This window comes from Triturus cristatus, chromosome 4_2 (genome assembly GCF_964204655.1).
Source record: "Triturus cristatus chromosome 4_2, aTriCri1.1, whole genome shotgun sequence".
Taxonomy (NCBI): domain Eukaryota; kingdom Metazoa; phylum Chordata; class Amphibia; order Caudata; family Salamandridae; genus Triturus; species Triturus cristatus.
In genome coordinates, this window is record NC_140586.1 from 33433000 (window position 1) to 33458184 (window position 25185).

The window sequence follows — 25185 nt, forward strand, 5'->3', positions numbered from 1 at the left end:
GGCTCCGGCCCCAGCACCACCCTTGGCTCCGCCGCCGGCGCCGCAGTGGGTACCATTTGTTCCGCCTCTGCCCAGGTTCTTGGACACTTTTGTCCCTACCTGGGATCCGCACTGGGACACGGCGCCGTCCCCGGCACGGTTTGTTCCTTCCCCGGTCCCTGCCCTGCCGCCGCAGCCTGTTGCGCATGCGGCGGAGGTGGAGGATGACTGGGAGGGGTCCTAGGACCATCTTGCTCATCAGTGTGACTCTGAGCAGGACTGGGCGGACGAGTTAGAGGAGGCCGGCGGCCTCGATCTCTCTTCTGACCCGAGGTTTGCCTCTCCTCCACCTACCATGGAGGAGGGCACATCGTACACGATGGTGCTTCGTCGGGCTGCTGAGGTCCTCCACCTTGATATCCCTACAGTGGCCCTGAAGACTAATCTCCTCACTGAGGTGCTCCAGATGGCGTCCACTTTGTCGGAGCTCCTGCTGCCATTTAACAACGCCCTCACTGACGTCTTGCTGGGCACTTGGTCGCAGCCTGCCACGGGGGCCCCGGTGGATAAGAATGTCGCCAGGCGTCATCGCCCGGTGCCGGGTGACCCTGCCTTTCTAACCACTCATTCTACGCCCAAGAGACTGGTCATCCAAGCTTCGACGTCCCAGAGTGCCTTTCCCACGGCTCCGCTGGATAAGGACTCTAAGAAGCTGGAGCAGTTCGGCAAGCGGTTTTTTTCTTCAGCCAGCTTAGGGCCTCTTGGACCGCTATTCCCACGCGGTGTGGGATGCCGTTGCACAGGTGTTGCCTCAGTGTCCTGAAGAGGCCCAAGCTGTGCTGTCTCAAGCCGTTGCCGAGGGTAAGGATGTGGCTAAGTTCGCCATTCGATGTGGTTTGGACACCGCGGACTCACTGGGTAGAGCCATTTCTACAACTGTGGCACTGCGTCGCAACGCCTGGTTGAGATCTACGGGGTTCGCCCCAGATAGCTCCTTCATGGATATGCCCTTTGATGGCACCCGTCTGTTTGGCGATAAGGCCGACAGTGCGCTGGAGCACTTTAAGGACTCGCGGGCTACGGCCAAGTCCTTAGGTCTTTCCACAAAAAACCCAGCCACTCCTGGTTTTTGTTCCTTTCGTGGCCAAGACAGGGGCGCCAAGGCACGTTCCTTCAGCAAGCCTGTACAGAACTAGCCTCAGCGCGGACGCGGCTTCCGCAGGGGCGGGTCTGGGAATCAGCGTGGGGGTCAGACTACCTCCGCCCGCTGCTTCTACCTCCAAACCTCCCTAATCCGAGCTTTGGGGGGCAGTCCACACCAGTGGGTGGCAGGATCCCCCATCACCTCCCCCACTGGCACACTATCACATCGGACAAGTGGGTGTTGCAGATCGTCCGCATGGGTTACTACCTTCCCTTTCATTCCACCCCTCCAGCCATGCCACCTCAGTATCACCGCATGTCGAGGGAGCACTGGACAACTCTCCAGCAGGAAGTCACGACCCTCTTGGCCAAGGGGGCCATCGAGTTTGTTCCTGGGCCAGAAGTAGGGAGTGGTTGGACTTTCTGGTCCCCAAAAAGGACAAGGGGGTTTGCGCCCCATCCTGGACCTCAGGAACGTCAATCGCTTCCTCCGGAAGGAGAAGTTCAGGATGTTGACTCTGGCTCAGGTCTTGGCTGCCCTCGACCCTGGAGACTGGATGGTAGCGTTGGACATGCAGGACGCATATTTTCACATCCCCATCCTGCCGGCCCACCGGCGTTACCTTCTGTTCACGGTAGGCCTGGGGCATTTTCAGTTTGCCGTGCTCCCCTTCGGCCTTACCAGTGCCCCACGGGTGTTCACGAAAGTGATGGCGGTGGTCGCAGCTCATCTGCGCAGGTCAGGGGTGTCAGTTTTCACCTACCTCGACGACTGGTTGTTGAAGGCGGGCTCGCCCCAGGCAGTCGTCTCCCACCTTCAGACTACGGCCGACCTCCTGCATTTGCTGGGGTTCTCCATCAACATGCCGAAGTCGCACCTGAGCCCCTCTCAGAAGCTCTCCTTCAACGGAGCGGTTCTGGATTCGACACGGTTTCAGGTTTATCATCCCGAGCAGCGAGGCCGGAATATTCAGGCTCTGATTCCGATCTTTCAGCCTCTATCCCGGGTTTCAGTCAGAATGAGCCTCCGGCTCCTGAGCCTGATGGCCTCCTGCATCCTGCTAGTGCAACATGCCAGATGGCATATGCGGGCTCTGCAGTGGGACCTGAAGTTCCAGTGGGCGCAGCATCAGGGCAACCTGTCCGATCATGTCCAGATCTCGGAGGGCACTGCACGACAATTGCAGTGGTGGCTCACGAATCGCGATTGGGTCAATGGCAGATCCCTCTCCCTTCCCCAACCGGAGCACACAGTGGTGACGGATGTGTCCCACCTGGGATAGGGAGGCCACCTGGGAGAGGCGGAGATCAGAGGACTCTGGTCTCCGGTGGAGTCCCGGCTCCATATCAACCTTTTGGAGCTTCGGGCGATCCAACTTGCACTGAAGGCATTCCTTACCTTTGTCCGGGGAAGTGTGGTGCATGTGTTCACGGACAACACCACCGCCATGTGGTATTGCAACAAACAGGGCGGGGTGGGGTCATGGACCCTATGTCAGGAGGCTCTGCGCCTCTGGGACATCAAGGCATTACCTTGGTGGTTCAACACCTGGCAGGTTCTCTGAACACCAGGGCGGACAAACTCAGCCGCCTGTGCTTGATGGATCACGAATGGCGTCTTCACTCGGAGGTGGCGCAAGGTCTCTTTCAGCAGTGGGGAGAGCCATGGTTAGATCTATTCACCACCGAAGAGAACGCGCAATGTCATCAGTACTGCGTGTTGGAATTTCCAAGGCGGCACTCGCTAGGCGACGCTTTTCGTCGTGAGTGGAGTTGCGGTCTATTGTACGCCTTTCCGCCTATATCACTTCTGCCCAGAGTGCTGAAGAAGATTCGGCGCGACCGGGACCAAGTCATCCTTGTGGCTCCATATTGGGCATGAAGATACTGGTATCCTGAGCTACTCAGCATGGCGATCGATCCCCCCATCCGTCTGCCTCTTCGGGAGGATTTTCTGTCACAGCAGCGGGGGACGGTCCTCCACCTGAACCTGTCCAGCCTCCGCTTCCATGCGTGGAGATTGAGCGGCGACAGTTGACAGCTTTCGATCTTCCTCACGAAGTCTGTGATGTCATTCTGGCAGCCAGGCGTCCCTCCACTAAGACGGTATACGCCTGCCGGTGGAACAAGTTTGTGGCATGGTGCACAGCAAAGTCTGTGGATCCCCTTTCTGCCCCTCTTTCTGAGGTCCTTCTGTTCCTACTATCCTTGGCCCAGCAGGGCTCTGCTCTGGGCACTATCAAAGGTTATCTTTCGGCTATCTGCGCCTTTCTAAGGCTTCCAGATCAGCCTCCTCTCTTTAAGTCCCCGGTTGTTAACCGTTTCTTGAAAGGCATTACGCACACGTTTCCTCCCGTGCCTTTCATAATGCCTTAATGGGACTTAAATCTTGTCTTGACCTATCTGATGTGCGCTCCTTTTGAGCACCTTCATACCTGTCCTTTACGTCTTCTTACTCTCAAGACGGCTTTCCTGGTACCTATCACCTCTGCCAGAAGAGTGAGTGAGCTCCAGGCTCTTTCTTCTAAGCCTCCTTTCCTTTCTGTTCATCCAGACAAGGTGGTTTTAAGGACCCGTCCTTCTTTTTTGCCAAAGGTTGTCACGCCCTTCCACATCGGGCAGGCCATCACTTTTCCCACCTTCTTTCCGCCTCCGCATCCTTCAAAAGAGGAAGAGAGGCTCCACCGTTTGGACCCAAAATGTGCGCTCTCGTTCTATCTGAAGCGCACACAGCAGTTCCGGGTGGATGACCAGCTCTTTGTTGGCTACGTGGGCGCCAAAAAAGGTTGGGCCGTGCACAAACGAACCATCTCTCGGTGGGTCGTTCTGTGCATCAAAGCATGTTATTCGTTGGCTAAGAAGGAGCCTCCTTTGGGGCTGCGTGCTCATTCTACCAGGGCAACGGCAGCCACTACTGCCTTGGGACGCGGCGTTCCCTTGCAGGATATTTGTCAGGCAGCTACGTGGGCCTCGTTGCACACGTTTACCAAGCATTACTGCCTTGACAGTCAAGTCCGGAGAGACTGCTTCTTTGGCCGTTCTGTTCTCCGTGACTTTCTGATGTAATCTATTCGCAGACCCACCACTGGGGTTGGTATTGCTGGGGTATCTATTCTAAGGTAAGGAATCTATCACTAACATGTGTCTTTCAGATGCACAAATTACTACTTGTGTAACGATATATCTGTAAGAGACATTAGTTAGTGATAGATTCCTTACCGCCCCACCCATCCTCCCCGTTCTGCGTACTGATTCTAGGGTTAAGGTCATCCCTTTCAGGGCCCTAGTTTAATGGCACCAGTGGTCAGTTTCTTGCATGGCTCTGCGTTCCTGGCGCGGAAAGTCGTGTACAGAACTGACGTCAGCGCGCATGGGTGGCACCTAAGTAGTCTCCGTGACGTCATCTCGGCGCATACGATGCCAGCGACAGACGCGGAGCCGCACGACGCCATCTACTGACGTTCAGAGGTACTGCTAGCGATAACTTTCTGGATCCAGTCTGACGCCTGGGGATATTCTAAGGTAAGGAATCTATCACTAACTTTATGTTTCTTACAGATATATCGTTACACAAGTAGTAACTTGTGCAGCTGGCTGGCCAGGGCCGGTGCTAGGCATGGGCAATGTGGGCAGCTGCCCAGGGTCCCGCATTCAGCACTCCAACTAGGGGCCTCGCACCAATGCGACACAGTCAGGCCAAGGCATGAAAGGTGCCACCTTGCAAGTGCAATACCTTAGGGGGCCCCCTCCCCTGGCCTCACTGCTATGGTGTAGAGAGGCGAACGCAGGAGTGGGGGGCAGTTCCAGTTTCAAGAAGACACATTCCTCACTTTGTCCTGCAATTAGGCTTCCTCCGCTCACCCACACAGAGGCACAGTGGGAGCACTATTGCCCTGGCAGTCTTAACCTCTCTGGAGATAATCAACCCTCCCACCTTCAGCCCTTTATGAGCTGTTAAGAGGTGACTATAGGTGGCTGAGAAAGAGGGGCTGCAGCTTTAGGAACAGGTTACAAAAAAGTGGTATGACCCAATTAAGCCACTAGAACCTGGGTAAATGACGGTACAGCTGAAAGAAGGTGGTCCCCGTAGGGCAACTTCTAAGAACACACACAATTAAATAATAGCAAGCATTAAATTACTTTTACTCCAAAATGATGCCCAATATTATTTATTCATATGGAACATCCATAGATGTGGTCAAGCCAGTGAAGCATCTGGAAATCATGCAAAACAGATATGCCCCAAAAAAGGAAGGAAGGGGGAGAAAGTTGTGTGCGTCACTTGAGGGTTGGGGGTTAGAGGAAAGGTAGTGACACTATATACATCACAATGTTATTACAATAAAAAAAGGGCTTGTCCAGCCCGACAATTAATTGACAGTAGATTAACAGCCATTGTCTATATCACATAGGCACAGTGAGAAAGCACTGTTGACCCAACTGGCATCAAATTATGGCCTCTATTTCGTTCAATCTGACTCCACGTGTAACTCATCTCCTTGCAGTCGGCCTCAGCGCCAGGCATTTCTTGGCCTTCCTCTTTTCCTTTTCCCTTGAGGGTTCTAGGTCAGGGCTTGCCTGGTGGTGTTTGATACGAGCTTGTGAAGGGCATGACCCATCCAGCCCCAGCGTCTTTTCATGATTTCTTCATGAGCAGGGAGTTGGGAATACTGCTGCCATAGGTCATTGGTGCCGATGGTGTTTGCCCAGCGGATTTGGAGGATTTTGCTCAGACGTGTTGATAAAGGTCTGGACTTCGTTGGTGGTGGCCACTTGTCCTCCAAGTTTCTACTCCATATAGAAGGACTGATTTTAAGTTGGTGTTAAGAATAATATTCTTCTTCATATTTTACTTGTAATTCAGAAGGACTATGGCAGTTCCAAATGGTCCGTCATCCTCATCTGAATCCTCTTCATCTAATAAACAGCTTTGGGGGAGGTATGCTCGGACATGAAAAAAATTGAAGGGGCATGGACGAATGTTTTGAGGAAAGTGTCACTACATTTTGTCACCTGATTTTGGTTTGCAGCACTAGATACTTGGAGCTCTAATATCACCATCAGCCTGAAAATGACAGTATACAGATACCAAGGGCTCTGGTTCATGACTTAAAGAGCATGTTAGAAGTTTATTATGAAAGGTTTTCAGAACCTACAAAGCCTGCATCACTAACACAACCAATGAGATCTCTGCAATCTTTTTGTGTACAACCACTTTCTCCACAAACACGTCAAAATCTTTCAATGTTGCATTCACCGAAGAGGACACATTAAGCCTTGCATTTCCACCAGCCAATGATGTTATGTTCTCTAATGAAGAAAGAGAAGATGGTCAAGTGCTGCAGGATCAGGATGTACCCAATAAATGGGATGACTACTTAATCAGAACTTCATCACCATCTAGTAAACAACCTAAAGATTCTCCTCAAGACAACATTGGAGGATTTCACAATCTAATGCCAGAGATTTGAATTGCACATGCCAAATGAAATAATCAGATTGTTTTTGTACGACTTTAAAGTGCCTTCTACAAAATCAGTACGCGCAATCCCTATTGTGGATTTCATTTGTGAAGGATGCGTTAAAGTTATGAAGAATCCAGCAACCGTCTGTGCTGTTTAGCCCGGATTGAAAAGGGATTTTAAAGCACCAGCAAATTCACTAGCTTGTTTGATTGGACACCCAAAACCAGACTCCATAATAACACAAGCAGCTCAATGCCGCTTGAAGAACCTTCCACACCCATCTCTGCTCTACCCGATAGAGAAGGTAGGCATTTGGACAATATAGGAAAGTGGCTACGGTAAGGGTGGCCATTTCCTTGGCACTGCTCGGTCGCTATGACAGACAGAAGTGGTCGGAGATCACTCCATTTATCACTCGACTATTGGAGGATGTAAAAATGGAGGCAAAAAAGGTCCTACATGAGGGTGAAAGAACTTATGATAGACTCTGCAATGGACATTGCTTCTACAGGGTTCCGTTAGTTGGCTTGAACAACTGTTCTTTGTATACAGGGATGGTTAAATGCCACTTCTTTCCGACCTGAACTCCAGAGTAAAATCCTGGACATGCGATGTGATGGAGAGGCATTATTTTGGAAACGTGTTGACGATGCACTGATGACGATCAAACCAGACACAGTAAGGTACTTTACAGATGAGGTGAAGGCCATTTCGAGGAACAAGAGCCAGAGGGCTACTTTCTTAGAGAGGAGGATATCAACCCTATCAATATCAACAATATCAGCCCTTTCAACAGCAATACAGACAAATGCATTCTAAACAGTAATATAGGCAACTGCTATCAGCACCCTATACCAAGCTAGCCCCAAAAAGGAAACAAGGTGCCCAAGGAAGAGACACTGGTCAAAAACAGTGACTATCTGGAGGTTACGGTTCCCCTTACGTATTCTCCAATGCCACTTGGGTCGAATCACAAATTATTTAAACCAATGAAAATCAATAACAGTGGGGTGAGTTCTGAATCTAATTACCTACAGTCATGCTTTGGAATTCAGCCAAAAGTCACCTCATACACCTCCCACTGAAAACATCCCCACCTCATCTTCATGTACTAACCATGTTCAGAAAAGGTTTCTATTCCTGATAATTTGTAATCAGGACAAAAGACTGGAGAATGGAGACCCATTTTGGACCTGGAAAAGTTAAACAAATATCTAAGAAAACACTCATTTTGCATAGTTACTCATCAAGACATCCTCAAGATTCTCAGTCATGGAGAATATGATGACATTAGATCTCCAGGATGCCTACTTTCATTTCCCAATTCACTCAAATGACTACAAATTTTCAAGATTTGAGGTGGCCGGCACTCACTATCAATTCAGAGTTCTCTCTTTTGGACTGAAATTGGCCCCTACGATTTTACAAAATGCCTTACTCCAGTAACTGGTCATTTAAGACCGAAAGGTTATCAGGTATTCCTTTACCTTGATGACTAGTTAATAAAAGTACCTTCTTGTCAAGCAGCAGCTAAGAGAACAAGGACCTGCCTGAGTCTCTTCAACAAACTGGGGTTTACTCTCAATCCACAAAGGTCGGTACTCCAACCATCCAAGACTACAACATTCTTGGAGGCCATTTTAGGCACCATACAAAACCAGGCATATTTAAAAACAAAACAGGAGAGCCTGGCTCAAATTTCTAGCTCCGAAATCACTGAAAAGAAGGACTTTTTCAGTGAATAGGACACTTTACTCCGCATGCATTTACAACGTGTGCCATTAACCCGTGTTTTTACTCCGCAAAAACTTTTACAACTCAGGGCTTTACAACGCAATCCATTACAACGCAATTTACTATTCTAACTTCACCGGGGCGTTTTAATGGGGAATGCGTTGTAATGGTTTGCCGTGTAAAGCCCTGCGTTGTAAAAGTTTTTGTGGTGTAAAAAATGCGGGGTAATGACATGCGTTGTCACGCATGCGGAATAAAGGATGTTTCCCATTTCAGTTCACCTGTTCAAGTCCCTTTTAGGGATGAGGTTGTCTTGGATTGCTTTGGTCAAATTTTGCTGTCTGCAAATGAGACCTCTGCAAGAAGAGCTGGGCAAACAATTGCTACAAACTCAAGGCTCTTTTGAGGATATAATCCAAATCACTCCAAGCAATAATACGACTCTTCCTTGGTGGGATTAAGAGACGATCTCTCAACATAATTAAATATTCAAACCCAAAGTGCCAATTTTGTCTTCACAACAGATGCTTCCATGGGAGGATGAGGAGCTCACCTACAAGACCCGAAGATCAGTGAAAAGTGGCCTTTGCGACACCTAAATCTTCACAAACATCTTTTGGAACTCAAGGCTGTAGCTTTGGGGCATCAGTCTTTTCTTCCCAGGATAGAGGCATCGTCAGTACTAATCTGCACAGGCAATACCACCACGATGCACTACATCAACAAACAAGGTGGTATAAAATCACAAGCATTGTCTCAGGAAGCCCAAAGGATTCGGAAATAGTTGCTTCAACACCAAATAAAACTCAGAGCAGAATATGTTACAGGAACACTCAACGTTAGAATAAATAAGTTGAGCAGAATGAAAATGAATCGGAGCTCAACGTAGAAATTCTATGCGTTATCTTTGGTTGATGGGGTAATTCATATCTAGACCTATTTGCGACTCAAGAGAATCGAAAATGCTGGTCTACGCAAATTGGCATCTTCAACAGGGGTGTGGAGGGAATGCATTTTCGTTAACATCGTCAGGGAGGAGCCAAGATGGCGACCGGAGCAGACGCTTGAGCGCCCGGCTCCGTCGGCCCTTGGCCTCGGACTATTATCCTGATGCCCATCCTCGCCGATTCTCGAGGTGCAACGTGTGCGAAGACGCGCTGACCGCGCCGCCGCTTTCCCGGAGTCTCAGCCCGCCCGGATGCCGGAGTTCTGGGTGCTTTTGTTCTCTGCACTGGACCCCTGTGCCATTGTGGCCTTTGCCGGCCCCCTGGAAGCTCCGCAGTTACCGTACCCGCTAGCGCAAACCTGAGCCCCGCGGTCCCGATCTCACCTCGCACCACGGATCGTCGCCGGATGAGCCCGGGGAGGGACGGCCGGACACCTTCTGCACCCTGCGCCTGACGGGCTGGAGCTGTGGGGTGGGCCCCGGTGCGACGGGTCTCCTGCCCCGCTCTGAGGACCGCGCTGTGGGAGGCTGCTGACCCCCTTCTTCTATTGCCTAGCCGGCAGCAAAGAGAACCCGCGGGAAGAGAAGCGACTGTCGGCCTTCCCTGTTGCGGCGCAGACCTGAGGGGAATTGACTCCTTGTCACGACCCCCCCCCCTGGCCATTACACCGTACAGCGGTAAAACATGGCGTTGATTGCCTGCTCGCGGCTGGGGGGTGATGCTCCGGTCTCGCCCGCTGCCCATTTCGCCCTCCCTCTTCCGGACACCAGCTCCACAGTGCCGTCCCGGATTGCTGCCGATGTGGGGGCCCAGCTTCCGCTGACATGTGGCTCCGTTCTGGCTGTCCTGCTGGACTTTCGACTACAAATGTGTGCTGGCCTGCAGGCGCTGAGTGAGCGGTTTGACTCCATACTGTCGGCTGCGGGTCGTGAGCGCTCTGTTTGTCATCAACAAGGCGTGGGTCTACCAGTGCTTTTGTCCTCTTGCGGGGAAGCAACGGCGGTGTATGATTGTGCTACACTGGTGCCTGCATCCGGCGTCCCCGGCACCCAGGATCAACCGCTCTCCAGCTCAACTGCGGATACTTTGTTCCCCTGGTCATGGCTGCCTGCTTCATTGTTGCCTGCCTCACCGCGTCCGCAAGAGTATCCTGCTGAGCGATACCTGACAGCCTCGAGGAATCGTCCGCGGTGGCCTACTGCTTCTTTTCTGTGGAACTCCTGTACTCTACTTGCCAGGTCTGGATTTTATGTGGTGCAAAGAGGGACCTCAATAGATGGTCGGCGGCCATTTCGTGATCCTACTTCACCATCTTCTCACAAGCGGCCATCTTGTCTTTGTCTGCTCGGGATGCGGGGTCTTCATGTAGGGGCTGGCTTAATCCCAAGCCCGCGATCGGGCCAGGGCTAGAATGACTTATATCGCCATGGTTCATGGACGGGCTGGACTGGGACTGGAACTGTATGTATGTGTTGTGTGCACTCGTCGCGATTTGTCTTCCTTCGCTTAAATTGTTGTGACACGTTATTTTCGCACGCAGTTTTTTGGCGTAGTGGGTTCTCAGTGTGTGGAGGCCATAGCTGGCTGATGGTTTGGGGCGCTCTGGTGTTCCGTGGGCTCCTCCCCACCTTCTTTTCTGTTTTCTTATTTTCCTTACTCTATTCCTACTTTCTCTCTTGTCTATATTTCGGGTTCATTGGGCGACAGGCACTATGCTGGGGGGGGGCAGGCCGTAGCCTCCGCATTGGTGTAGGGTGGGGGGGTAATACTCTGTTCTTAATTAGTTCTATGGGCCTTTTTCTTTTATGTCTCTGCGCTATACTTGCTTCGATTCGGGGTCCGGGTGTGGGGTGGATTGAGTGGGGGCGGCTCTGGAGGGGTGCGTAATTGCTCATGTGACTATCCTGTTATATCACTGCACCGCCTCACTGCTTGAGATTTTGCTTCCATTGTTGTTTTAATGATGCTGCTGCTCTCCCGTGTGGTGAAGCTATCTGGCGGACTCGAATCTCTTTTGTTCTTATCCTTCACTGACTTTTTTCCCTGATAAAATTACCTTAAAAACTTAAAATTAACCTTCACTTCTCCTTCCCCTGGTGTCAAGGATCTCTCCAGTATATTACTCATAACTCGTTTTTAATCTTGACCGTTGAAGCACAGGGGATGTAATGTTGGTATCAGTGCTTAACCGTATCGTGGCCGGCCTGACGGTTGTAGGCCCGTATTTGTTCTATTAAGATGCACGAATAAAGGTTTTTAAAAAAAAAAAAAAAAACATCGTCAGGGATCATTGTTTACGATTTTCCCCGGATCCCGTTAGCCCTGAAACCTCTCAAGAAAATGAAGAGGGAACCATGCCAAATAATTCTAATTGCCCCGAAATGGTCCTGACAACTTTGGTTCACCAAACAAGTTCTTTTGTCAGCAAAATGTTACGTTTGGTTGAAACCTTTTTCCAAATTCTTGACATTAAGCCACAGTCAAATATTTCATCTGTATCTGAAATTCTTACACTTGTCATCATGGCTCCTGAAGTGTAGCACCCTAGATTTCGGCAGCCATTCAATTTTGTCATTGTAGAGCTGGAAGGCCTTTACTGGCTAAAGTACAAGCGCACTCAACAAGAATTGTCTCTACATCAACTTTTCTTTTAGCTGGTGTATCTCTTCAAGACATTTGTTACAACAGCAAACATGGAAAAACAGACACACTTTTACACAGCAATAATGCTTGGATTCAACAGTGCAGAGGGATGCAGCAGTGGGTCAAGCAGTGTTACGCCATCTATTCTAATAAGATGAGCTCTCGCTTCATTTATTATCGCACCATCAGCTAATATTTCATTAATAATCATGTTATTTTGATGCTTAATTGCTAGATATTCTGATTCAAGCAGGTGGATCTATGAAAGATCCAATACTGGAGAAGTTACTTACCTGTAACTGTGGTTCTCCAGTATTGACATCTTTCATAGATTAACATGCAGCCCACTTTCCTCCCCTGAGAGACTCACCTTATCTATATTGTGCTCTACGATCACATTAGTCCTTCAAAATCTGAGTGAAGGAACCCACTGAAGGGAGTGTTCTACAGGGTGCTGAAACCTGATTGGCTGGAGTTTCGTTATATATAAAAGATGTAAATAGGATACTAAAGTGAATGTTTTCTAGCCCTTCTAGGCTATATTTATAATTGTACTGCTTTCTAGTTATACCATGGGACTCCCACTTCGACAGTGGGAATGATTCAAGCATGTAAATCTATGATAGATGCCAATACTGGAGACCCACTCTTACAGGTAAGTAGTTTATTTTCTTCTCCGTCATAAGATCTTTGCTGATATTCTTTTGACTGTGAATATCTCCATCTCCCTGCAAGATCCCAGATTACTTTTTATGAGATAAGAAAATCTCTTATGAAAAAAAGAGTTTTGGTTAAGGTATGCCAATGTAATTCAAGCTAACGATTCAGAGAGGAAAAAACTGTACTGTGCCTTCAAGACTGCAGATAAAACTAGGCAGTTGAATTCAAGTTCATCTTTCCACACTCCAGTGAGAGGTTCTCTGGACATGGGCACTGCCCAATCGTTTACATTTCAATATTGCTTTTAGTCAGTTAGCTTTTCTAAGCAACAGGCACTTTGTTCTGTGCCCTTTGAGGTGTTTGTACGACTTTCTCTACAGGATCAAGCAGTCTTTCTGTCAAAAAAGGCCTTCGCTATTTATGAAATTTCCCAGATGTGAGCGAAAGAAGTGGAAGAAGGTTCACCATGACCTGTGCAACCTCTGTCTTTTGGACAACCATTATATTAAAGAGTGTCCACACTGTTTGAAAACATCAAGAAGAACTATAGTAGTCCATTGGGGCCTACTTTGAGGGGTGGTAGTGATCCCGACCACCTTCTGATGCACCTTCAAGAAAACAAGATCAGGCTAGGCCAGCTTCTGCATCCAGCACATCACTCTCCCTTGTGCCTGCAAGAACTTCTGGCAAGAATTAGGAGAAAAAACATAAATAATGCCCTCGTAGAGGGTGACCTAGGAGCAGCTGCGGCTAATGCAGGTAAGAGCGGTGGGCCGGGTGGGGGTGATTTCGACAGACGATGATGAGGGCAACTGATTATTTAATTTTTTCTCGTCATAGTCCGTCCAAATCCCCTCTCTCCCAGCCCCTCCGCACTCAACTGCGCGGACCACGGCTGCCTAGGAGGCACAGCTTCATGCTCACCTTTGCTTACTGCATTGAGGTATTTGCCATCTAATCAGATTATCAATGCAGAGAAGAATGCTGTTGTACTTTTCCTTCTTATCTGTTGAGGAACACATTGTCGAACCATTTGACATAGAGAGGATCAACTTCACGGCATGGAATGTCAATATTGAGATGATTTTCAGAGGTGGTTGATGAAAACTTGGATGTCAGAGCATTCAGCGATAGGGCGTGGGATGTTGAGACATGGGGCTTATTCTGCGATGTCAATGCGTTTTTTTTTTCAAATTCTTCCTTTAGTGCTAGATCTTCTTTTCCCATTCCAAAATCACATTATTCTTTAGTGCTGCATGACAAGAACTTAGCAATGGATGAGTCAATACATTATTATCCAACTGATACGCAAGAAAGCATGCTCCACTTTCTATATTTCACAGTCTTGCAAGGAAAAGAGTGGATGCTAGAAAAACAGAGGATTAACCTCCAGCTTCTCCGGTTCAGTATCCTCCTTCAGATGGAACACCACAATGTAAGCCACAAGAGTATTAAGATGTAACACAGCATCTCACTGGGACAGTCCTATGCTGGTTGCTCAGCATGTGTCTCAACAGGAGCAGGTGGAAACTCCTCCAGATTAAGGCACCAACAAGCTCACTGAGGTTTGAAACGCAACATGTAGACCAAGCCTGAGGAGTATACAAAGTAGCTCCAGTTGTTTGAAGCAAGGTATAAAAGACCTGTTTTAGTATTAATTCTAAAATATATTTGGATGAATCCCCAGTCCTCTTAAAGGACTGCTAAGCCCCCAGAACTTCATGAACTAGATTGGCAATTTTAATATCTGGTAGGTTCTCTTATAACATTTTAGATATTGGAATTTTAACACGGGTATTATTAAAGGCACTAAAGTGATAGGGCAGGACTAATAACCGGTTTTAACTATTTGTGATGTTGAATATCGGGTTTGTATTCATAATTAAAATGTTATCCAAATGAATTGCTGGACGATTTTTACAAAAATATTTTTTTTTTGCAATAAAAGGTGCATCTTAACCTGTGTGCACTAATGTTAATAATTGGGCTCACATATTAGTTACATCTTTAACCCGAAAAGCATATAACCTGTGTTGCCTGCATAGAAATGGTTCCAAAGATCAAATGGTGGTGTTATAACTGCTGTCGCGTCTCAGACCACCCCAAAAAGTATGACAACGACCTATATACATCGATACCTGCTGTCCTGGTGTCAGTATCTTTTTGTTTTCTTTTTTAATCTCTTGGGTTCAGAGCTGTCCCTCAGTTTTTACTGAATTCTTTACATGTTCAGTAACACTTGTGCAGCAGACAATGTCAAATAAACCCCTAAGGTGTCACAATTTAAACCCTGTCAACATTGTCGCAATCAGATGTCCCTTCCACTCATATGGAAATAGCCATTCCATGTGGGTCCTTTAATCTGATCACAATCCATCCATGTCTAATTCTTGTGTCTCAGTGCATTTGAAGGCTATCAAGGAGAGGGAGGCCACATTGTTCCTGGCCTGGGCCAGTAAGAATGCCCAATAACAGTCCTTTCCTCTCCCTCAGGCAAGTCTCCTGATAGATAATGACCCTCATAGAAAAGATAAGCCCTTACCTGTCTTATATAAGCAGTAGTCCCTCTCTAGATTGTTTGGAGAGACGGTGGTGCAGTTCTACTTCTTCCTCAGAGCCAGTTCAGGATTTGAAGAAGCTTTGCCTGGAATTTCAGACTCCATCTGCTAATCTGTCTTATGTTGAGGCTTTTGGGCTGGCCATGTTGCAGCTATTTAATGCTGCCCCTCCCGCGTGTGGGGTCCTTCTGACTTCCAAGGGTGGGCCAGATGCTTTGGCGGTTCTGGCCCTGAAACCTCAAGACTGTACCTTTACAGGCTCTGCCATTGGCAGCATTTCTACAGAAGCGACCTTCACCCAAAATGCTTTTTTGCCTGGCGTCAAGGCTGCTTTCAGCATTGTGTCCAGTGCCACTCACAAAGCCCGAATTGTTTTCAAGGGTTGAGATTGAAAACTGAAGTGCTTCATCAGGTGGCCAGGAAAAAGAATGCTTTGAGGACAAGCCTAGAGCTTCATCAGGTGGCCAGGGAAAAGAATGCTTTGAGGACAAGCCTCTTGCGGGCCCACTGCCTTTAGATTTAAATGCATGGAAGGGTCTTTGGCTGAGTTTCAGATCTATCCCATATGCCACATTTCGAGTTCTGGCACAATGAGGAGGATGATTCAGACTGATAACATCCTTTGTCCTTATCATGCCCAGGCTGTGCTTTACTTGGAACAACAAAATGCCATTGTTTTTCTATATGTCATTGGAGGGTAATTTTCCCTGTTACCTATTCTTCGGGCTGTCCCTTAGAAGACGTTTGCATGTTCGAGATCATTGTGCACAAAGCAGCAGAGGCGCTTTAAGAGATCCTTCTTACCACCTAATCCAGCATCCTCACAGAAATCCTACAGCTGTCTTCTGAGGCTCTGGAACCCTTTCTGTCTTTCAAAGAGGCTTTGCTGTGCTAATGCTTTATCCAAGTGAAAAGTTCTTGCCTTGCACTTCATAGGCAGAAATCCCTTCAACACAGGCCTGCACCGTCTGCCCAGAAATCCTTGTTGGCACTCCATCTTCCAAAAGCTTAGTTGTTGAACCATCTTTATCAAAACTAACCCTCATTTCCTACCACCCCTCCAGACCTCGATTCCGAATGCCTTAATTCCCTGGGGCACTAATTTTTTGCTTCAGACAGTCTGACCTTACACACCACAAATAGCCCATGCCTCCTTGGGCTGAATGTCCACATTTAGTGGGAAATTATGAAGCTGGTTACCATTAGTGTCCTGGTACTTGTGAAAGGTGTTTCCAAAAACACTCTAAATGTGGATTAAACAATATGATCCATTGTAAGGTGTCTGCAGTGATCCTGTGCAGGTATGCCTGGATGCACTTGACAGGATATTCCAAAGGTGACCACACTACATTGATGGATATGCCATTTGATAATGAGAAGCTCTTTGGTGAAAAAAGTTATTTCCTCATTGAAGTTGTTTAAGAACAGCTGTGCTATAGTGCACTCTGTAAAGCTTGCCTCTCCTGCAAAAATGTTTCACTTAAAACAGGACTGTAGCTTTTGTTGGTTCTCAAGAATGCTACCTTCCCAGAAGAGGCAACCTTCCCAACCGAAGCAGACCCCCTATCAATAAGTTGGAAGGTTCACTAGGAGAGGCTCTAGTCTCTCCCCTCTACCAGTGGCCCTGCTGCTAAAAAAAAACCCAGATTTTATTGTCCCTTCACCATCTCTGGAATATCTTGTCAAGTGCGTCCAGGCACACCTGCACAAAATAACTGCTGTCACCTTAGAGTGGACCATATTGTCAACTGAGTCTAATCCACATTTAGGGTGTTTATGGAAGCCTTATGGCTCTCCCCTCTTCCAGTTGCTCTGCTGCTGAAAAAGCATTCTGATTTTATTGTCCCTCCAACATCAGTCTGTGTGTAGGAAGAGCATTTGTCTCTTTCTGGTCGAGTCAGAGTCCATTGCCACAGACCTCTGGGTGCTTCTGTTGGTCTGCAAAGGCTAAATTTTTTCCTTTGTAGCCACTACTCTGATGCATCTACCGGCTGCCAATAAGTGATCCCTAGACTACGGTTCAATTTTGGAATTGGGAGTCCTGGCCTTGAAAGTGTTGCCCTGGAAGAGAGGTGCGCAGAATTGCATTCCTTCTACTTCCTGGACGCAAAGAAGGCCAGAGGCCTTAGAGTCATCTTAGGTTTGAGGTTTCTGAACCTCTTTATTCACCATGAGAAGTTTAGGATACTGTCTTGATTCATGTCCTCATAGCAATGATTGCATAGAATGTGATTTTTTCCTGGCTCTCACAGGCATTTATTTTGATATCCCAGCCCTCGTGGCCTACAGGCATTCCCTCAACTTCACAGTGAGAGGCCAGTACTGCAAATTTGTGGTGCTGCGTTTTGGCCTGACATCCCCTCCCAGGAGTTTCATCATGATGGTGGGGGTTGTGACAACCTCCCTCAGACAATTGGGAGTCCATGTATTTCCTATATGTAGATGACTGGTTCAGGAAGATGAGTTCCCTTCAGTTAGTTATGGACCACTTGTCATGCACCTGTCTTGTACCATCGCCTGCAATTCTCTTTCATTTGCCAGAAGTGGCACCTCACTCTGACTCAGAGCCTGCTGCTCATCAGTGCAATCCCAGTCACAACATGCAGGATAGCCCTTCCTGGCCCTCAAAAGGAGGTGGATATTCAGGACATGATTCAGATGCTTCATGCTTCAGTGCACTTTCAGTTCTGACAATCCTCCGCCTCTTGAGGCCTCGCAACTCCTCCTAGTGCCTTATGCCTGGCGCAGAATTATGTCAGTCCTGTGGTGTCTTGAGCAGCAGTGGTGCCAACAGAAAGGGCCCCTCTCTGCTAGAGTTGAGATGTTCATTTCTGTCTGTAGGAAAATCTAATGTTGAATTTCTCCTTCTAACTGGTGATCCACCTTTACTGCCCTCCACAGTTGCAGCCACTGTACTGATAGATGCCTCCTTGTTTGCCTGGGCCCCAATTGAGGGAGACAACAGTAAAAGGTCTTTGGTCTTTGACAGAGGAACAGGTGCTCATCATTGTGCTGGAAATGTATGCAATCCATCTAGCTATGAAGGTGTTCCTTGCTTCCATCTTATGGCATGTAGTACATGTCCTGTTAGAGGACACTACCATAACCTCAGGAGCAAGGAGTGTTGGGGCTCCTGGACCCTGTGCCATGAGGTAGTGGAGTCCTGGCAATGAGCTGTATGAAGTAGAGCCTTTCTGGTAGCAGCCCATTTGGTATGGGCATTGAACACGAGGGCAGATGCCTTGAGTTGCCTGTCTCTGGAAAATGACTAATGGGAACTCAACGGCAAAATTATGGGTTTGGTATCTTCTCCCAATTGGAATATCCTTTCATTTAGCTTTGCCATGGTCCCCAATGGAAAATGCCCCCTCTTCTGCACCCTGCTTTTCCCACCATGTGGCAATCTGGGAGATGCCTTCCGCCTGAAAAAGCAGTCTGATTTTATTGTCCCTCCAACATCAGTCTGTGTGCAGGAAGAGCATTTGTCTCTTTCTGGTCGAGTCAGAGTCCATTGCCAAAGACCTCTGGGTGCTTCTGTTGGTCTGCAAAGGCTAACATTTTTCCTTTGTAGCCACTACTCTGATGCATCTACCGGCTGCCAATAAGTGATCCCTAGACTACGGTTCAATTTTGGAATTGGGAGTCCTGGCCTTGAAAGTGTTGCCCTGGAGGAGCGGTGCGCAGAATTGTATTCCTTCTACTTCCTGGACCCAAAGAAGGTCAGAGGCCTTGGAGTCATCTTAGGTAACAAACAAGGCTACTTTATGCTTTCCATCCCATTTTCCTTCTCTCAAGGGTGTTGCATAAAGCATGTGATAATGGCATGAAGCTGATTCTCATCAAACCAGACTGTAATAGGGTACTTTCTGTGATCACTACACTCTTGTATCTCTTAACCAGACTTTTCTATTCAGATCACCCCTGGTGGCTCAATTCTTAAAAGGTCTGTCATACATGTTAACCTTCCTCAAGTTTATTGCCATTTGAACAGATGCATCTTTTGACTCAATATCGGCCTTAGCGGTGATTATTTTAGCCTGTAGGGTCACGGAACTGCTGCCCCTTTGGGTCCAGCCACTGTTTACTGCCTTTTACCTGGACACGTTAATTCTTGTTCTTGACCCTCCTATTTGCCAAAGTTGTTGTCCATTTTAAATATGGGCCAGTCTGCCACTCTTCCATTGTTCTTTCCCACTCCTCACCCTTCCACAGAGAAGGAGCGTTTGCACACGCTGAAACTTAATCATATTACTTTGAGAACATGATACCTGATTGAGTGGATGGTTAACATTTTGTTGGGTTTGTTCTGGCAAGGAAGGATAATGCAGTGATCCAGCAAGCGTTTATTTCTTGGTGGGTCACTTTTTGCATAAGGATTATGCCTCATCTAAGTAATACCCACCGTTTTGCATTGGTGCACATGGTTCAAAGGTCAATTGGCTGGTGTTTTCCGGGTGGCCACTAGGTACTTGCACACTTTTGACAAGCATTATTGCCTGGATACTCAGGCAAGGAGTAATGGTTAATTTCTGAGAGCTGTTCTGAATAGCTTTTGTTTGATTGGAACTGCTTATTTCTGTCTCTTGGTGGATATTGCTTTGGTTCTCATAAGGTGAGTGATTGGCGAGAAATACTAACCATGACGAGAAAATGTTACTTACCTTTGCTAATTCTATTTCTGGTGGACACTATATCTTCCTGCAGATTCCTCACTGCCCCTCCTCTCCCTTCCTGCACTTCTAAGATATTGGCAGAATTATAAAGTGTTCAAGATATCTAAATGTTTTATGGTATGCTGTTCAATTGTCTACTGTTGTTAGGCTTGCTTCTGCATGAACTTTGTTGGGGTATGGAAATATAGGAAGGAACTGATCGCAGCACACAGGGCTCTGCCATGTTATGGACAGTATTGTCACTTCCGGGGCAGGCTAAGCAATGGCTGGCGTCTCATAACACCACTTGGTTGTACTGTAAAACTAGTGCTAGGAGAAAAAGGTTCCGGATCCAGTATGGCATCTGAGGTTATTCATAGATTGAGGAATCTGTGGGAAGAAACAGTATTCTCCAGAAATAGCATTACAGAAGGAAAGTTACCTCTCCGTAATAGAAATCTTTGCTGAGGTTATGGAGAACCCTTTCTCCTTGGGTATCAAAAGACACTTTTTCTGATCTTCTTAGTGAGGTTTTACAAATAGTTGAGATCTATAATTGCAATTAACCACACTCAAATTCCCTCACCTAGGGGTGCAAAATAGAAAGAGGGTGCTGAATTTGAATATGTTGAGCTAGTCATTTGATTTGGGCAGGATGTTGAAAGAGAATTGCTGATTGTGATACTGTGGACTGTGAATCAGGGAGGGAAGCCTGCAGTCGGCTCATGTCTGCATAAAATGCCAAAGCAGGCTTTCAGAATGTGAGTTAATCGGATCCCCAAGCCACTAGCTGCTGCGTTCTAGAGTCTTAAAAGGTGAGAAATGGGTAATTGTGCATCCTCACCTAAAGAGCATTGCTGTAATACAATCCTGATTGTGCTCAGACACACATACCCACTCCCATAAAAGTGGCTAGAGCTGTATAAAGCAAACTGTCCAACTAGTTTAGGTTGATTGAAGGGAGAAGCTGTGTTGCTGCCAGGCTATGCTATCCTTACTTACAAAGGCCATCAAGAGTGAAGAAGGATTCTAGCTTGTCATCTAGGTTTCATTGTGAAACAAATAACAAGACACAAGAGCTCTTCCGAAAATCCAGTCCACTATTCACATGTGCTTCTCTTTCTTCACCTACAGGTTTGAGCTGATGGAAGACAAGGACAGCATTTAACAGCAATTCCTCAGCTTCCCCTTTCCACTCCAGAACATGAAGATAAGAATGAAGGATACGCCATCTCCCAGCCACACCTGGCCAGCCTCTCCAGCCCATCTCCCTGTCACCTTCTTGAATGTCTCTAGTCTCATTTGAAGCTCTTTGGTTGGTACTGGAGCTAGTATCACAAAGCAGCTGCTTAGGGAAAAAAACAAATGGAGAGGTTGCATACCAGATGGAGATGCGGTGGTGGTGGCATTTCAAGGAAGTTGGCTGTATTCCCCATCCAAAAATAGAAGGACCAGTCCCCCTGAATGGTTAGTCAAGACCTGTGGCTGTTGAGGTGGAGCTGGAATTTTCTCAGCTTCCAGTTGTATTTTTATGAAGGCACGCATATAGTGGGAAAGTTCAAATGAAGGTCCTTCCAGAAGACCATTGTTATCTGTGCAACTGGAGTGCAGATATTTGCTGTCTCATTTTGTCCTTTTATGTTCTCAAAAGTTGTGTCCTAGGTGCCATTGACCAAGTTATCCATATGATGAGAATTCCCAGGTATTCTCAAAGCTTTGTCCGTAAGGCATCATAAACAATGGTAATACGGGTGGGGCATGATCATCAGTTGATAGTAAATCATCATGTATTAAAGAGCTTCTTTCAAGGCAGGTTGGATCGAGTGAGATCTAAAAGCCAAAAGCCTTAAGGGGCACCACTCCTTGTTAGTGGTTTACCTTTATTTAAGACATGCTTTCACCCAACTCCTAATACCCTTAACTCTGTTTCTTCCCTTGCAGCATCAGTGCTCTGTCCTTTCAAGTTAGATTTCCAAGTTTCTGAAGTCCTGAAAATGTGTCTGCATCCAAAAGTGTTGCCACTTTGCTCATGGGAAAAGAGAGTGCATGGGAAAGAGCCTTTCAGCAGGCCTGGGGTGATCTCATGATCCATTGCACACCATGCATTGCATTAGGCAGTTTCCTAGGGGACCATTGGTGGGGGTACAGTCAAATTTCCCCCAGTAGCATCATATAAGGCACAATTGCCAGGGAAAGGAGGTAGCAAAATGTCATGTGCACATTTGCACATGGGGACTGAATTTCTTGCACCGGTCATGATGCCCAGGGACTGAAACAGTCTCTTCTACAACAGTGACAAAGTAGGCCCAACAGGAACTGCTGAACAGGATGAAACCTATCCCTTTCTCGTTCTCTCATTTTCTCTGTCTCAGTTTGTCATCTCTACCAGTCCACCCTTGTGCTGGAAAGAGACCGTACCCATCCTCAAAAAAACATGAATGTTTGCACCATCGCCTTCCTCTGGCTTTGGTAACACTCTTTAATTGCGCCAAAGAAATAAGTTGCAATAGTAGGTCTTGCCACCATTTCCATGGGGGACCACGCCTGCTTCTTGCCACAAACATGCTATTTTTTTATTGTTTTATTTTTTTGTATTAGTCTTTTGCAGACTCAAGTGTTATATTTTTTTGTGTGTGAGTTTTATACCTGCAATTATTTATCTACTTACTATGCAATGTGCCTGTTTAGTTCTGTGATTTTTTGTTTTTTTAAAGAAAAGATATGGTGTTGAGGCCGGTGTGTAGGCAGAATCTGGCCTGAGAGTGCTCAGAGCATCCTTGGCACAAAAAAGAGCTGTCGGCCATTGCAGTTGCCCTAAAATGGGAACAATCCATGCAAATCTACTGTGAATATTGGTTCCATGTGCTACATTGAAAATACTGCAGCTAGGAGTAATCCATAATCCATTTTACTACAGCTTTTCAGTGGTGACACGTTTTCTTTCTGATTTACCGTTTCACTTATTGATGCTCGCATCAACATAAATACATTACCTCCTCTTTATCTTCCTCATTACAATCCTTACTACACGAGGAGTTTGTGTCTTCCCTCAGACTCCTATCTACTTACTCCATCTTCATTCTTTATGACTAAAAGTAAAAATAGCCCACTTCTTACTAGAAAGAAGACTGTTCCTTTAAGCTCTCGCCCTGCTTTTTGTCTATCTGATAGAGACTTCTAGCTGCGGATTCCTTACCTTAGAATATTCCTAGGTGTCAGACTGGATGTAGGTGTTTTTTTAGCAATCCCCTTGCACGCTAGTAATTGGTTTCGATTGGCTCCGCATGGCATCATCCGTGCGGAAAGTGACTTGTGCGGTGCCTATATAGACCCACCCCTGCATGCTGACCTCAGTTTCTTCTTTTCCACACCATCAGCTGGGATTCGAACAGAGCTTCCCTCTGGTCACGTTTTGACAGACTTCTTTCTATGTTTTATCGAAGTCTAGTGTGTCTTTTCCATCATTTTTCAGTATGTCCCTGAAGAAACCCTCCAGGTTCAAACCTCATGATGCTTGTCATCAACAGATGTCAGTGACGGTCCTCCACTTTGTGTGTCTGTGGTGCCTGGAGAGGTGCCTCGATTCTGCATTGTGTGCAGAGTGCAAGATGATAAACCCAAGGCCATGTACGAGCAAGCCATTAAGTTATTGGCCGCTCACCATGTGACTCCACACCACTCCAGATCCCGTTGCATGGAAGGTCTTGGCACTGCTCCCAGAGTTCCTCATGTCAGTCTATGCCACATTCAAGTCATCCAAGCGCTCTTCAACTTCTCCTCATCACTCCCCTTCTTTGGACGACACGTGAGAACGACTCCGTAAATCCTGACGTTGCTCGCAGATGGTTCCTGTGCAGTGTGCGTTGCAAACTGTGTCCACTCCACACTTGCCCGATTTTCCTCGAGCCGGAGCGACCCCATCCAACTCTGAGAGTTGTATGAGGTCACAAGCCTCATTTATGGGCAGTCAGCCCCCTCTGGAGCACCTTCGGGTCCCATGGGTTCGAGGGGGTCTTCGACTGGGGCTCCACTGGCAGGTCCACCTTCTGTGCCAGTCAACCCCTTAGGATCCATAAGTGAATCTGGATTGGCCCCAGTCGCAACTTCGTAACATCTTCCAAGGACCGTTCCAGCTGAAACCATTGTGATTCCCGACTCCGATACAGAGCCATATCGGCATCGTACGACGTCAGTTCTGGCCCCAACCAGGCCCACACAACCTGAATTGGAGGCTGACCCCTATTTTATTGAAGGTCTTACTGAGGGTTGGATGGGGTCTGAGGATTCCTATGTCTACACTGACCCTCTAGCAGAGTCCATGGCCGATGACAACTGGTACGAGGAGCTAGCTGACGCCAGTAGCCTGGACGCCTCACCAGACACTGGCCTCCTCTCTCCTCCCACAGTACCAATGCAGAAAAGGGCTTTCTCTGCAATGGTGGTCCGGAGGGCTGCCTGCTGAGGTCCTGGACCTGCAGCTGCCCATGGTTCAAGACAAAACAAATGTCTTCTCGAAGTTGCTTCAACCCTGGATATCCCTATCAGAACCCTTACTGCCCTTCAATAAAGCCATCACTGATGCCCTGCTCGGGTCCTGAGTCAAGCCCTGCACAGGCACTCCTATGCAGACGACCACTGCTCGTCATGCCAACGTCATGCCAATCCCAGGGACCCAGCCTTTCTCTCCCTCTTTTATCATCCTGCCACTAAGATCCTTGTGGTCCAGGCCTGAACCTCCCGAATTTATCCAACACCTCTCCTACCACACAACTGGATAGGGAATCCAAGAAGCTGGACACCTTAGGTAAGAGGATTTTCTCTTCTGTCACCCTGGCACTGCAGTCCATGAACACCACATGCTTATTTGCCCATTATTCCTATACTGTGTTGGATACAGTTGCCCGAATGGTGCCTATGGTCCGGGGTGAGGCTCAGGCCATACTTTCCCAGGCTACTGCTTATTGGCGAGAGTTAGCAGAGTTCACGATCTGATGCAGGTTGGATATGAATGGCTCACTGGGCAGAGCCATTGCTTCTTCTGTGGCACTTCAACATCATGCCTGGTTGAAGAATACAGACTTTTCGGAGGCTGCCCAAGCCTCACTCACAGACATGCCCTTCGATGGAACCTGTCTCTTCAGAGACAAAGCAGATTCAGCTTTGGAGATATTTAAGGATACTAGGGCCATTACTAGGTCATTGAGGCTTTTTGTGGGCCCTACAATGGCTGCATTCTGCATTACACCCCTTCCACTGCTACAGTAGGGGCAATAAGCCATGTCCATTCCCTCCTAGCCTCCATGGCCAACAGGTACACGCCTTTCATGGCTGTAGACGAGACTCCCACAAGCCTTGTGGGTCTTAAAGCCAGAGGTCTGCCCAATCCCTCCCCCACCCTGGCAGC

The 25185-nt window shown here is 47.5% G+C and overlaps 1 protein-coding gene across 1 annotated transcript in view; it reads left to right on the forward strand.

Annotated features, from left to right (window-relative positions):
* ESYT1 (extended synaptotagmin 1) overlaps positions 1–23122 on the forward strand; it is a 429479-nt gene extending 406357 nt beyond the window's left edge. Inside the window, exon 31 of the mRNA XM_085600294.1 lies at positions 20916–23122. Within this exon, the coding sequence (XP_085456420.1) occupies positions 20916–20949 (34 nt within the window). The 3' untranslated portion in view covers positions 20950–23122. The remainder of the gene's footprint in view (positions 1–20915) is intronic.
* The last annotated feature ends 2063 nt before the right edge of the window (positions 23123–25185 follow it).